The sequence below is a fragment of the Pseudopodoces humilis genome, chromosome 24 (assembly GCF_049639895.1).
Source record: "Pseudopodoces humilis isolate 2021_Gansu_Grassland_sample_001 chromosome 24, ASM4963989v1, whole genome shotgun sequence".
Lineage (NCBI taxonomy): Eukaryota > Metazoa > Chordata > Aves > Passeriformes > Paridae > Pseudopodoces > Pseudopodoces humilis.
Genome location: NC_142223.1, coordinates 1,249,218 through 1,262,490, shown reverse-complemented (window position 1 = coordinate 1,262,490; position 13,273 = coordinate 1,249,218). Strand labels below are relative to the sequence as shown.

Sequence of the window (13,273 nt, the reverse complement as noted above, 5' to 3'; positions counted from 1 at the left end):
TTTTCCAGTGTATAAGGTTCCTGTGGAGGTCAGTAACGCTGACCTGTAAATAAATATGGAAAAAGACTATTTCTTAGGACTGGTACACCAGGAATGGTGCTGTTTCAGTGGTAGATGTGGTACATTTCAGTCCAGGCTGTGGAAGAAAACAGCCACCTGGAGTGGACACAGCCAAAATATTGGCTGTCCTGAGTGTGTGAAGTGCAGAATTTGATGCCATTCCTTGTGCTCAAAGCAGGGATGGGGACTCTGTGTCAGGCATGGAGAACTGAGGTATCACTCCTCTTTTGCTTTTAGATACTTGATTAAAAAATACTTTAAAAAATAATCCAATTGTTTAATTGCTAATAAGCTCATTGAAGCAAGGAGTCCAGAAGGAATGATTGAGCTTAGCTACTCCAAAAAACGGGTCCAGTTTCCACTTTGGCACAAGGGATTATTTGTCTTGATAGCAGAGCAGTTGCCTTAATTAAAACACTGTCCACATACCTGGGCAGCTCTGCTGGAGAATTTGGTTACAGGGGACAACAGGATCCTTGTTGGACACGTTTCCCTCACTTTCTCATTCAGGTTTTCTTTCCTCTGCACTACACATCCTTTGTGTATCTCCTCAGGAAAAAAATATCCCCCAAACACCGTGCCCTGCTCCTTCTGAATGATGCTGCTGTTCTTCCAGGCTGAGCCACCAATATCCTCCTTTTTTTCTTTTTAATTTACATTGAGGGTGGTCTCACTTCCTGAGAGCCACTGATCTGAGGGACCAAGAATTAAAGCTGGCCTTCAGCTGAAGATACAAGGTGCAGATTGTGTTCTTCTTGTGACCTGCCAGTGCTCAGAGTGGGAAAAGATTGTGTCAGAACAAAGGTGGGAGCCCAGGCTTTGCTTCAAAAACAAACCTGCAGTGTTTGCGTCAACGTTTTTGTGATGGATGGAACAAAGTCACTGCTTTTCATTTCAGTTTGGCCTGAGGAGTGCCTTAATTCTTGTGTTCCTAAGTTGAAGTCAAAATTCCAAAGTGCTCAGGCACCTGAGTGAGTTTTGGCTCTTTGGTTAACACAGAACAGCCTTAAAAGAAAAAATAACGACGCAAATCCATTGTTTGAGGTTGGAAATTCAGGGCATCTAAACAGAGTTGCCTTTGCTGGGATCAGAAGATAAACTAAATCCTGCAAGAGTCTGGATGTGCACAGCAGCAATTTAAATGTTTTAGTAAGATTCAACACTTGACATGGAAAAGAATCCTAAGGACTTAAATTCAGAAGGAATCACAGTCTCATGAACATAAAGCTGAAGTGTTTAAAGCTGCAAATTACCTTGTTCAAATGACTGCCTTTGCCTTGTAAGCAGTTTTCAAGGGTAGAAGAGGAAAGGCAGTGTGCACAAATTGTGAATTAATTCTTAGGAAGTACAGTTGATGTAATAAATGGTATAAAAATGACATTCTTGGGGGAACTGTGCCACACTCGGGTGCTTTTCCAATAATTAAAATTACATGAGTAGTTCCACCAGCTGGAATATCTTCTCTTTTTATAAATACTATAGAAATTTTCTGATATTTCCAAATCAGATGAGACAGTTTTCATTCTGCAAGACCAGAAGGGGGAAAGAATAGATTGCCTGAAGCCCTGTGGAGTGTCTGTACCAAGGAGACAGGGAATCTACAGCTTGTTTTACAATGGGGGGTTATAATACAGTGCAGTATTATATTCTAGTAAATGTGTGATATAATGCAGTCACTGTTATGGCTGTAGGGATAACCACAGCCCTCAGAAATTGGGAAAGAGACCCTGCAAATGAATATTTGTTAGCAAATCATCTACAGATAAGTTTAGTTCAAGAGATTGCATCTTAAACAAACAAGGGGTTACAAGTTCCTTCTGGTCAATGTGGGATTGTGCTCTGAGCCCTGCAGAAACCTCACACCAGGTTCTGTTCTTAAAAGTTAAATCTAAAAGTTTACTTGTGTGGTTTTTTTTTATAAGGGTTGTAAATTCAGCTTTTCTGCAAGGGAATCAACTCAGCCTGGGGTTTGGGGTTTCTTGTGGGATATTTGGGGTTGGAGGATTGCAGAGCGAGGCTTCTCGTGCTCCCTGACCACATGTAGGCTGTTCCAAAGAATCAAAGTGCAAACAGAGGCTGGGCAAAAGCCACTTCCTCCCAATTCTTTTTTTTTTTTTTTATAGTTAAGTTTTATAGTTTTTTAATAGTGTTTTCATCACTATTGCTCATCCCAGAGGCAGGTCAGAGCCAGGAGGGTGTTCCTGGCCAAGGGATGTGTTCCACTGGTCCCCTCTGGATCCAGCTGGGCTGGAATTTTGTGCCTCAGCCCAAAATGAATGGTTAATGAGGAAGAGGAGGAAGGGGCAGAGGGGATAGTTTCAGGGCTGTTGCAGTCCAAATTTGGTTTTTCTCCTCTAGGCTTCTTTCCTTTGAAATGGAGTGAATCCATTCACTGAGTCAATGGCTTGAAGAGAAGAAAGCACATTTCCATGTTTTCTTTATTCTTCCCTCCCCTTTTCATTTCTTATGAGTTGTGAATTCATCACTTCATGATTAATTTTGCCCTTGATTGCCTTTTGTCCTCATCTTCTCAGTCAGGTTTTCATCTCTATGATGCAGAGTGAAGTGTCAAAGAGATTCCCCACTGCTTATTTCTTGTTTTATTAGCACACTGTTACCCATCTGTTCAAGAACTTTTACCACTTGTCCTGTGATTCTGTGTTGTGTTGTTGGGAAAGGTCATTTTGCTTTAGTCCCATTGAAATGTGGACTGTTTTTCCAGCACAAAAATTAATTGTTTGACGCCAACAACTCAGGAATGATTGTTGATGGTCCATGGGATGGACTGGGGCTGCAAATTACCTGAAATGCGTGCAGTGATGGAGTCTCATGTCCCTGCAGGACATCACAGCCCCCTTCCACTCCAGCAGATGATGCTGGATTCCTTTAGCAGCTCCCTCATTGCCACTGCACTGTAAATATTTATCTTTATCCATCAGCCCTGGACAGTCTCTGCTCTGGCTGGCCTTGGCACAGAGCGAGCGTGGAGTGTACTGAAATGTGCTGGAGCACACCAGTGCTTTGGTAATTAAATCTGGAATTAAATCTGGAATTAAATCTGGAATTAAATCTGGAATTAAATCTGGAATTAAATCTGGAATTATTGGAGGTGGGAGCATAGGGGCATGTTGGAAGCGATTTCTTGAAGAGTTTGGGACAGATGTGAGCTGTTAATGACATGAACATAAACCTTTTTGTTTCCTCCCACCCTGCAGGTCCCAAGCCTGTGTGAAGATCTCCTCTCCTCTGTGGATCAGCCCTTGAAGATTGCACGAGACAAGGTGGTAGGGAAAGATTATCTATTGTGTGACTACAACAGAGATGGGGACTCGTACAGGTGAGTTCCCAGCCAGAGCTGCTGCTCTGTGAACAGCATCCAAGCCTTGCAGCCCCTTCTCCCTCTTATTTCAGCCAAAAAAAATATCAGTTATTTAAAGATTTAGAGCCCAAAATGTGCTGTTGTTACCTTGCTACAGCAGGGTGAGGGATGTATTTCTCCCTGGATTTAAAACCAGTCAGCTCTCTCGCAGAAATGGCCTTGATAGGAAATTAGAGCTCTGCAAGGTTATAAAATCTCTGGAATGGGTAATGACAGAAAAGAGATGATGCAAGCTGTGGGTTTAAACAAAATCATCTTCAGCTTGTACAAAACAGGATGGATTTGCCAGCTGGGAAAGGCTCTTTCATTCATGTTTTGCAAGGAATTGACTGATTTTGGACTCAGTGTCATTAGTTCCGTTTGCAAATCTTGGCCCAGGTTTTTACCAAAGAAAATGAATCCCCATCTACCAAAATAACTGATTTATTCTGAGGACTGTAGACAAAAACAATGAAAATATTAGAACCCTCTAAGCTGTGTATAATTACAATATAATGAATTTTGAAGTGGGAGGGGCTGTAATACTTTAATGGTACAATCAGATTTCAGTGTTTTGGCTGCCACATTGAACAGATTCTCTCTTTTAATGTGTTTTCCTCTAGCTTGACATTAGGACAATGTTTTTAATTTATATTTAAATCATCCCCCCCCTTTCTCTCATTGCCTGATTTTCCTTAATGGTTGTAGTGACAGTGGCACAGTTCCAGATATTTAATTTTAGAATCATGAGTTGACAGTCCAGAAACTTTGGTGATTCCTTAACGAAGGGTGCTGAGCTAACGACCCCATTCATCTCCTGTCCTGAATTAGCGGCTCAACCATCCAGCTTCTTCTGGGGATGATTCTTAGGCTTCCACTTGTATCTTCAATGTCATAATTTACATTTTAATGCTTGGAATTATCTCCAGGAAGAATCTGGCTTTGCTCTGTGAAGATTTGATGCAGTGTTTTACGTTCATCTGGCCGGAATGTTTCAAGAACTGTGTTTCAAAGCGGAATTTCAGAAAATATTTTTTAACAAATCTTGTTTTTTTTTCCTTTGGCTCAGGCATCACTGCAGAAGCAGGTGAGCTTGTAAAGGACTCGAAATGAATTGGTTGAGTTGCAGGAAAGGTCCCTCTCTGATGTGAAACACATCTGTGTGTGATGATTTACACAGAGAGCATGCTGAGATTCATTTTGTCCTAGAAAACATGGAAGTGTCCTAGAATGAGAGTGGATGCAGAGTTTGACAGTGCCTCTGGATTGTGGCTGAGTGTAAATCCTCATGAGTTGTTTAAAATATAACCTGTTACAGGGGGCAGGACCCAAAGGTGTCACTCAGGTTCTTTAGGGTGCTACTCTCATATTTAGAAACTATTCCAACCTTCTACAGAAGAGCCTGGTGCCTTCTAAAAGCATTTTGCATTAATTCTGTGTGCCCCATTAGCAGCTACTTGCATTTAATCTGAAATAGCAGATAAAAGAGGAGTTTAGAGCTTCTGCCCCCCACGAGATGTCCCCACACAGCTGCAGCCCCTCTGGCAGATGCAGGAGGAGGGATTAAATCCTGAATTTCTTGTTGGTCTTTCAAGAGATGCTTTCTCCCTGAAGCTGTGATGTTTCTTGGAGCCCCTTTGCATCCTGCTCAGGCTGTTGATATGGACATCAACCACCAGGGACACAGGGAACTGGAAAAAGGCACTGGTTAGACAGTAATGGGACATTGTGCAATCACTAATAACCCCCTGGGTTTAATTAGGGCACAAGACAGCCCTTCCTCTAAGGTCAGTGTCGCTCTTGCCTCTGAAATTTGCTCCATCTCTTTCTGAGAAGGTATTAAATAGTTACAAGGAAGCAGGAGGAATTCAGTTTTAAAAATCACTTTGAAATTTTCAGGACTTACTAAGTAACGAGGTTTCAGAAAAGCTCATTCATTTGTTCCTCTAGAACAGGCACCACGTGTTAATTGCTGGCATGAGAGAATCCTGTTCCTAAGGCTTCTGATTCAGGCATTCTGGATTGAAGTGATTCTTCCTTCTGGAATTGATTGGTCCCAGCTCTGATTCATGAAGTAAATTCTTTTCCTTCAGCACACAGCAGAAACCTTTGAAACCCCAGCAGCACTGCCCTGTGCATGTAAATCCCATCCTGTGCCCATGTCCAGACACTGCTCGTGCCTCATAAAATCTGCAGTTGTTAGAGGGAACTGGCTCTTACACTAATTTAAATTACACTAATTTAAACTAAATCAATTAGGCCAAGATCTAGGAGGAGTTCACTGGGCTTTTAAAAGCCTTTGATATTTCCACAGCCATTTTTTTCAGAGCCACACGCTCAATTAGAAATCCCAGGGAATCTCCTATTCCCTGCCTGCATCCCCAATTCCCGCAGAACCTTTTCCTCGTATGGGACAGGCTGCAAATTGCATTTCTTTCAGCATTAATGCAAGGATTTCAAAGCATTCCATGGGCAACTGAGCCTTGTTCTCCTTCAGCAGGAGCGGTGGGGCTGGCTAGTCAGACTTTCTCACTGGGAGTCCAGTTTTATAGGGTTGGGTTTTTTCAGTGGCTTTACAATTTGACTGGGAATTTGCCTGGGAAAAAAGCTGCTCTAGGAAATGAATATCCTAATGCCCAGCCCACTGCAGTTTAGTCTTCCCTTATATTTAGACAGGCTTAGTTTGGTCTGTGTTGAACGTGGATCAGACTAGAAGATTTTTGGAGTCTCCTTAGGTAATTTTTATTTTCTTCGTATTATCAAATCCTGCTTGTGGGAATCTCACAGGTACTTCTGTGAGTGCTCCTGGAACAATAAAGGTTTGTGAAGGATATCAGACAGTCATGGAATCCACATTGGGAAGGCTGTGCTTTTATTAATTATTTTGTTTTTAATATTAGACTTCAAGGTCCCTGACTTTGTCCATACATTTCCACTCGAAGTGTGTTTGATCACTCTGTTAAATGGAATCCTTATGGGGAATTTGGGGCCAACAACACTGAAACCTGTTAGCTGAAACACAAACCATTCTCTTTTGGGGAAATTAGAGGTCTGACTTTGGAAATTTAAGTGCTTGTCCATCTGTCTTTCTTCAAATAACCTCCAGTTAAGTGTTTAAATGTGTTGTGAGTGCATTTCCACAGAAATAAAAAATACTGGGCCGTGCTGGGAGTTTTTTTTTTGTTGTTGGTAAAGCCACTGCTGGCTCCAGCTGGAATGGGATGAAAATGCCACGAGCTGGAGGGGGTCTGTTGTGCCCCTCAGCTCTTCCTGCAGCCAGGGAAAGAGGTTTGGGGTTTGGAGATCTCACAGTGGCTCTGTGGGAGCACCAGGAGGAATTTTATGTGAATCTCTCCCAGATTTCAGAGGTTTTAGGTAAAGGAGTGAAGGAATAGCTGAGAGGGGAGCTGATCCCTGTCTGTCCCTGTCTGCAGGGAATGGGCAGGGGCTGATCCCAGCTGAGCACGAGGAAGAAGAACCTCACACACTCTGGAGCTTGCCCAGGGAGGGTGTGGGGATCCCTCACTGGAGATGTCCCAGATCCATCCCCACACAATCCTGTGCCCCTTAACTCCCTTCCAAAGCAACCACATTTTAAGCAGCTGTTTAAAATCACAAAATTCCGGGATCACTGAGGTTGGAAAAACCCTCCAAGACCATGGAGTCCAACCTTGACCCATCCCCACCTTGTCCCCAGCACTGGGTGCCACATCCAGCCCTTCCTGGGACACCTCCAGGGATGGAGACTCCAAACCTCCCCAGGCAGCCCCTTCCAATCCCTGAGCTCCCTTTCCATGGGGAAATTCCTCTGATATCCACCCTGAGCCTCCCCTGGCCCATCCTGAGGCCATTCCCTCTCCTCCTGTCCCTGTTCCCTGGGAGAAATCCTGATCCCCCCGGCTGTCCCCTCCTGTCAGGGAGTTGTGCAGAGCCAGAAATTCCCCCTGAGCCTCCTTTTCTCCAGGCTGAGCCCCTTTCCCAGCTCCCTCAGCCTCTCCTGGTGCTCCAAACCCTTCCCCAGCTCCATTCCTTTCCCTGGACATACTCCAGCCCCATCTTCTTGTGGTGAGGCTCCCAGAACTGGAGCCAGCCCTGAGATGAGAGCCACCACCTGAAAACATCACCTGGTTTGTGACACAGCAACTCCACTTCTGCTCTCACTTTTCATGCCAGGTGTGGCTGGGAGGAGTGAAGGAAGCAAAGCAGAGCCTGGGCTTTGTGCTTTGCATCAAAAAACTCAGACCCACCCCTGACTTTGTGAGAAATGAATTCCCAAGGGCTGCAGAGAAAAAGCTTTTCCCTGTGGCCAGCACTGGGAGCTGCTGCTGCAGCCAGGGGCTGGGAGGAGTGGGGAAAAGGGGAGAGAGAAGGTAGAGGTGCTTTCCTTTAAGCCAGCTGTGATATGTGTAAGTTGGTTATCCCAAGGGGAAATGAAAAGCAAAATGCAGGTTTGCAGAATGGGAGTTGTAAAAGCCTCAAGCAGACGGGCAAAGGGTTCCATTAATCTTTTAATACCAAATCTTTCATTAAGAACACAAAAATCTCTTCCACACCTGCAGAAATTGTAGTAAAACCTGCAGCTTTACAAACCCTGTTAAATCCTTCAGGCTGTTCAAAGGGTTCCCTAATGTTATACTGAATGTAGAGTTTATTTCAAAGCAGAATAGTGGAGGAAAACGTGGACCTTAATCATAGCCAGCAGTGTTTGGCTCAGATACTGTCAGATCCCAAATAAACTACACAATCGATTTGTATTTGCATGAAAACACTTTTAAATATTTCATGTTCAACAGCTGAAGCCTTGTTGTTGAATATATAAGAAGGAACAGATTGAAACCCAAGAGATACTTTTTATATAGAAAATCCTGATGCCAGGGGATGGTCCCCAGGTGAGTTTTGAGGGCTCAATATCTCCTTTTTGTTTTGTTTTGTTTGAAATGGCTGTGGAGAGTGCAGTTCTTTACAGCTAGATTGCTCTGAGCACCGTTTTTTTTAATGGGATTTCAGCATCTGTGGGTGAGATCAGACCTGAAAGGTTCAATATAAAAATATATCGAATATATTCAATATTAAAGCCATGGAATGTCCTGAGCTGGAAGAGATCCCCAAGGAGCATCCAGGCCTTGCACAACAATCGCAGCCTGGGCATCCCTGGGAGTGGTGTCCAAACACCTCTGGCAGGCTCTGTCTGTCTGTCTGTCTGTCTGTTTCTCGTGTCCCCTGCTCTGACTGTCCCTTTCCTTGTCTCCCTGGCAGGTCACCCTGGAGCAACAAGTACGACCCTCCCCTGGAGGACGGTGCCATGCCCTCGGCTCGCCTGCGCAAGCTGGAGGTGGAAGCCAACAATGCCTTCGACCAGTACAGAGACTTGTATGTCAGTCCTACCCTCAGAGCCCTGTCTGTCTGTCTGTCTGTGTGTGTGTGTGTCTGTGTGTGTCTGTGTGTCTGTGTGTGTGTGTGTGTGTGTCTGTCTGTGTCTGTCTGTGTGTCTGTGTGTGTGTGTGTGTCTGTGTGTGTGTGTGTGTATGTCTGTCTGTCTGTGTGTGTGTGTGTGTCTGTCTGTGTGTGTGTCTGTGTGTGTGTGTGTCTGTGTGTCTGTCTGTGTGTCTGTGTGTCTGTGTGTCTGTGTGTCTGTGTGTCTGTCTGTGTGTCTGTCTGTGTGTCTGTGTGTCTGTCTGTGTGTGTGTGTCTGTGTGTCTGTCTGTGTGTCTGTGTGTGTCTGTGTGTCTGTCTGTGTGTGTGTGTCTGTGTGTCTGTCTGTGTGTCTGTGTGTGTGTCTGTGTGTCTGTCTGTGTGTCTGTGTGTCTGTCTGTGTGTGTGTGTCTGTGTGTCTGTCTGTGTGTCTGTCTGTGTGTCTGTCTGTGTGTCTGTCTGTGTGTCTGTCTGTGTGTCTGTCTGTGTGTCTGTCTGTGTGTCTGTCTGTGTGTCTGTCTGTGTGTCTGTCTGTGTGTCTGTCTGTGTGTCTGTCTGTGTGTCTGTGTGTCTGTGTGTCTGTCTGTGTGTCTGTGTGTCTGTCTGTGTGTCTGTGTGTCTGTGTCTGTCTGTGTGTCTGTGTGTCTGTCTGTGTGTCTGTGTGTCTGTGTGTCTGTGTGTCTGTCTGTGTGTGTGTCTGTCTGTGTCTGTCTGTGTGTGTGTCTGTCTGTGTGTGTCTGTCTGTGTCTGTCTGTGTGTCTGTCTGTGTGTCTGTGTCTGTCTGTGTGTCTGTCTGTGTGTGTGTCTGTGTGTCTGTGTGTCTGTGTGTCTGTCTGTGTGTCTGTCTGTCTGTGTGTCTGTCTGTGTGTCTGTCTGTCTGTGGCCCCTGGGGCAGGCAGCGCTGGGCTTTGTGCTGCCAGACGTGAGCAGATCTGGCTGAGCTGCTCTCCCACCTCCTTTAACAGATGGATGCTGTCTCTGTCCTGGCATCACCTGGCTTCCTTTTCATCTCTTAAGTTTAAATCATCTGGATTTTCCATTCCCTCAAGGCTGTACTCTTAAAAAAAAAAATCTCAGTGTGCAGCAGCAACTCTCACATCTCCCAGAAAAACAACAGGCACCAGAAAAACACCAGGCAGCAAACACTGAATTGCAGCAGTTGCACAGGGATTGAGCTCCTTCTGCTGCAGGGAGCTTCTTTCAGGCCCTGTCTTATTAAAGAGGTGTAAAACAAAGGAATTCAAAGAGCACGTGGGAGATAAATCAAGGAGATAGATCAGGTTTTTTTAAAGAAGCAATAGGGAGCTGTCTGGGTGAGTTATCAGTTGAAGAATTTTTCTGTGAGTACTGGTCCTGCACTGCACTTCCCTCCAAATCCTTGGGATCTGATCAGGTTCAGCTCTGTGGGCTCCTAAGCAGAGCTGGGGTGGAAAGTGATGCTAAAACTACTCAGTGAGTGCTGCAAATCAAAATAAACCAGTAATTGTGTCTTCACTGGGACACTTTCTTAGGGAGGTGTCTAAAGACCATAAAAAAAAAGTGAACAAACTTCATTGCTGCTTGGTGTTGCCTGAAAAGGGAGATAAAACACCGCCTTAGATGTAGTTCATCATGTTACAGTGCTGACAGGAGCACGTTAAAAGGAATTTTTCCTGCTGGATTCTGTGGCTCAGTGTAAATGTAGCCTGTCCAAATGTGTTAGACGTCACACTTTTGTTACAGGTATCAAATTTTTACTTCTTTTCATGCGTTATTTTCATAGCTCTCCAGCTTCTCTTGTAAGTAACAGTTGTTATTGGTATCTGAACTGACTGGAAGAAAGGAATTTTGCATATTCAGCAAAGCCAAGTTTGGAGTTACTCCCCAGATGCAGAACAGAACAGGAGCAATAAGATTTTTAATACCCTGAGACGAAAATCAGGAGGTTTATGGAACCAAGGTTGTCTTTTTAAATCCCTCTCTGCTCAGATGACCATGAAATCATGGCTGGATACAAAAACTTCTTTAAACAGCTTGAGTTTGCTGGAAGGAAAGCACAGGGCAGGTTTTTCTGACTGGGGTGAATCTGCTGAGCCCTGCTCAGCCTGTGGGGTACCTTTATATAACAATCCTCGTGTGTTGTGTGCAAGGAAAAGGTGAGGTTGTTCCAAATTCCATCCTTCTGTTTGTCAGTGGAAGTTCTACAGGCAGGAATGGTCAGAGGGGATCCAGGACCTGTTGTGATCCCAAAAGTGGAGGAGGAAAAGAGGACAAGGGGGGGGCTTAGGTTTGGCTGAGCAGCATTAAAGAAAAATAAAATTGTGGCATTGTGGAAAGAATTTGCAAAGTTAAGGAAACTTAACCTCGGTGTCTGAAGGGTTCATCATGCTTAAAATCAGGATTTGTACTTCACCTCCAGCAGAGATGTGGAGAGAAACAGGCTTTGGGTGCTGCAGTGTCCTGAATCAGACAACTGGATTTTTGTGTTCTGACAGCAGAAGCTTCATTTTTCCTTGGAGATCAGAGGGTGGGAGTTCAGAGGTGGTAACAAGTGCCAGCTCCTCTCAGTGCTGCTCTTCCAGCACCTGGGGTTTGGAATGACTGCAGTTCCTCAGGGAACAGGGATGGCAGTGGCAGGGATGGCACTTCCCTGGCCCTGGGAGCGGAGGGAGGGCACGAGGCGTCCTGGGATGAACCAGCATCCTTCTGAATTCCAGGGACAGCGCTGGGGGTGCTTGAGGCTCGTTGGGGTATTAATCAAAGAGCTAAATGTGCTGGCAGCCCTCAGGACTGGATCTTTTGTGGAATTCCAGGTTCCCCCTCCAGGAGCAGGGGTCAGTCTGTAGGCAGTGTGCAGAAAATGTGCATTTTGAGTTGACCTGCAGAGGTTTTCATCATTTCTGTTTGCTCTGCTGGCGTTGCCTGCTCACACAGATCCTTCACAGGGACACCAGGCTAATTGATACTTCACATTACAAATGTGAATTCACAAATTCTCTCTTAAAAAATTTACGGTTTAAGTGCAGTGGCTGCAGATGAGAATGGTGCTGAGGGAGAAGCCTCAAATCTGACACGTCAGCTCCTCACCAGCAGCCCCTTAATTCTGTCCCTCTGTGGGGCAGAGAATGTTTCTGAGCTGCCTCTGTTACCACAGTTTTATGGAAGAGAGGTAACAGTGAATACAAAATCACAGCACTCACATGGAACACCGGATCCCAGCCTGCCTGAATTTCCTGGGCTCTTCAGGCTTTATTTTTTTCCTATAATGAGAGTTTCTGCTGGGTTTTTCAGAGCAAGCAGTGGCTTTGTGTCCAGCCTTGCTGGACAGCTTCCAGTGTTCCAGGCTGCTCCAAGCCCTGTCCAGCCTGGCCTTGGGCACTTCCAGGGGCAGCCACAGCTTCCCTGGGCACCCTGTGCCAGCCCTCCCCACCCTCCCAGGGAGCAATTCCAGCCCAAAATCCCACCCATCCATGCCCTCTGGCAGTGGGAAGCCATTCCCTCTTGTCCTGGCACTCCAGGCCCTTGTCCAAAGTCTCTTTCTGTATTTCCAGCTCCTTCAGGCACTGGAAAGCCCCAGTCAGGTCTCCCTGGAGCCTCCTCACTTCACTCCTGAGCTTCCAAATCCCCCTGCTGCTGGTCATTCCAGCCTCTGTAGATAAACAGAGAACATTTCTGAGAACATCTCCATCCCACTGTGCTCTCCACACCGTGCTCCAAACCTCCCCTGGACCAGCTCCCACTTTACCTTTAACACAGAAAGTGCTGATATCTCACAGAGCTCATCTCAGGCCTCTCCCAGCTCTTCAGATTCCTTCAGATTTTCCTTCTGTCGGTCCCATCTGGCCCACACACCTTTCCTTTTTAGATTTCTCTGTTTATCAGGTGTGGTAAGTCTCCACCTACATCCAGTGAGTCACTGCATTGTGTTTGCCATTTCCCAAGGGGTTGGCACCTGCTGTGGTGGGTGTTTTGAGGGAAACAGCCTGTTCATGGATTTGTTAACAGTTTGTGTGGAATAATCCAGTCAGATTTGCTGGTTAGCCACCTTAAAAATTCAGTTTTGTCCTCAGAAGATTAGTGGCTACTGAGTGACTTCGAGGAAGTGTTGTAAAATTGCATGGAATAAAATCACGTACCTGGAGAAGAACAATTCTGCTGAACCCTCAGTGCCCATGAACCAGTGCTGAATTTGCCTTAAATATCTGTTTTAGTGCCTCTGGAGTTTCCCACCTTTCCTTTCTTTCATTTGGGTTAAAGAGGAATAGCACCAGGTTTCAGTTCCCATCTCTGTGTTAAACAACAAGCATATTTCTCAGTTATCTGTTTTCCCAAAATCCATGTCACTTTCCCAAAAAACAACTGTTCCATTTCCATCTCCTGCTGCCAGCTTTAACTCCAGCAGTGCCTGGAGCTAATGCCCTGCTATGTTTGTGTTCAGTGGGTTATTATTCCCAGATGGAATTC

General features: G+C 45.3%; 1 protein-coding gene across 2 annotated transcripts in view; it reads left to right on the top strand.

Moving 5' to 3' along the window:
• CAPZB (capping actin protein of muscle Z-line subunit beta) overlaps positions 1-13,273 on the top strand; it is a 50,413-nt gene that overhangs the window by 19,473 nt on the left and 17,667 nt on the right. For both annotated transcript variants that reach the window (XM_005528258.3, XM_005528257.3), the window contains exons 3-4: positions 3,276-3,397; positions 8,675-8,788. In XM_005528258.3, the coding sequence (XP_005528315.1) occupies positions 3,276-3,397; positions 8,675-8,788 (236 nt within the window). The remainder of the gene's footprint in view (positions 1-3,275; positions 3,398-8,674; positions 8,789-13,273) is intronic.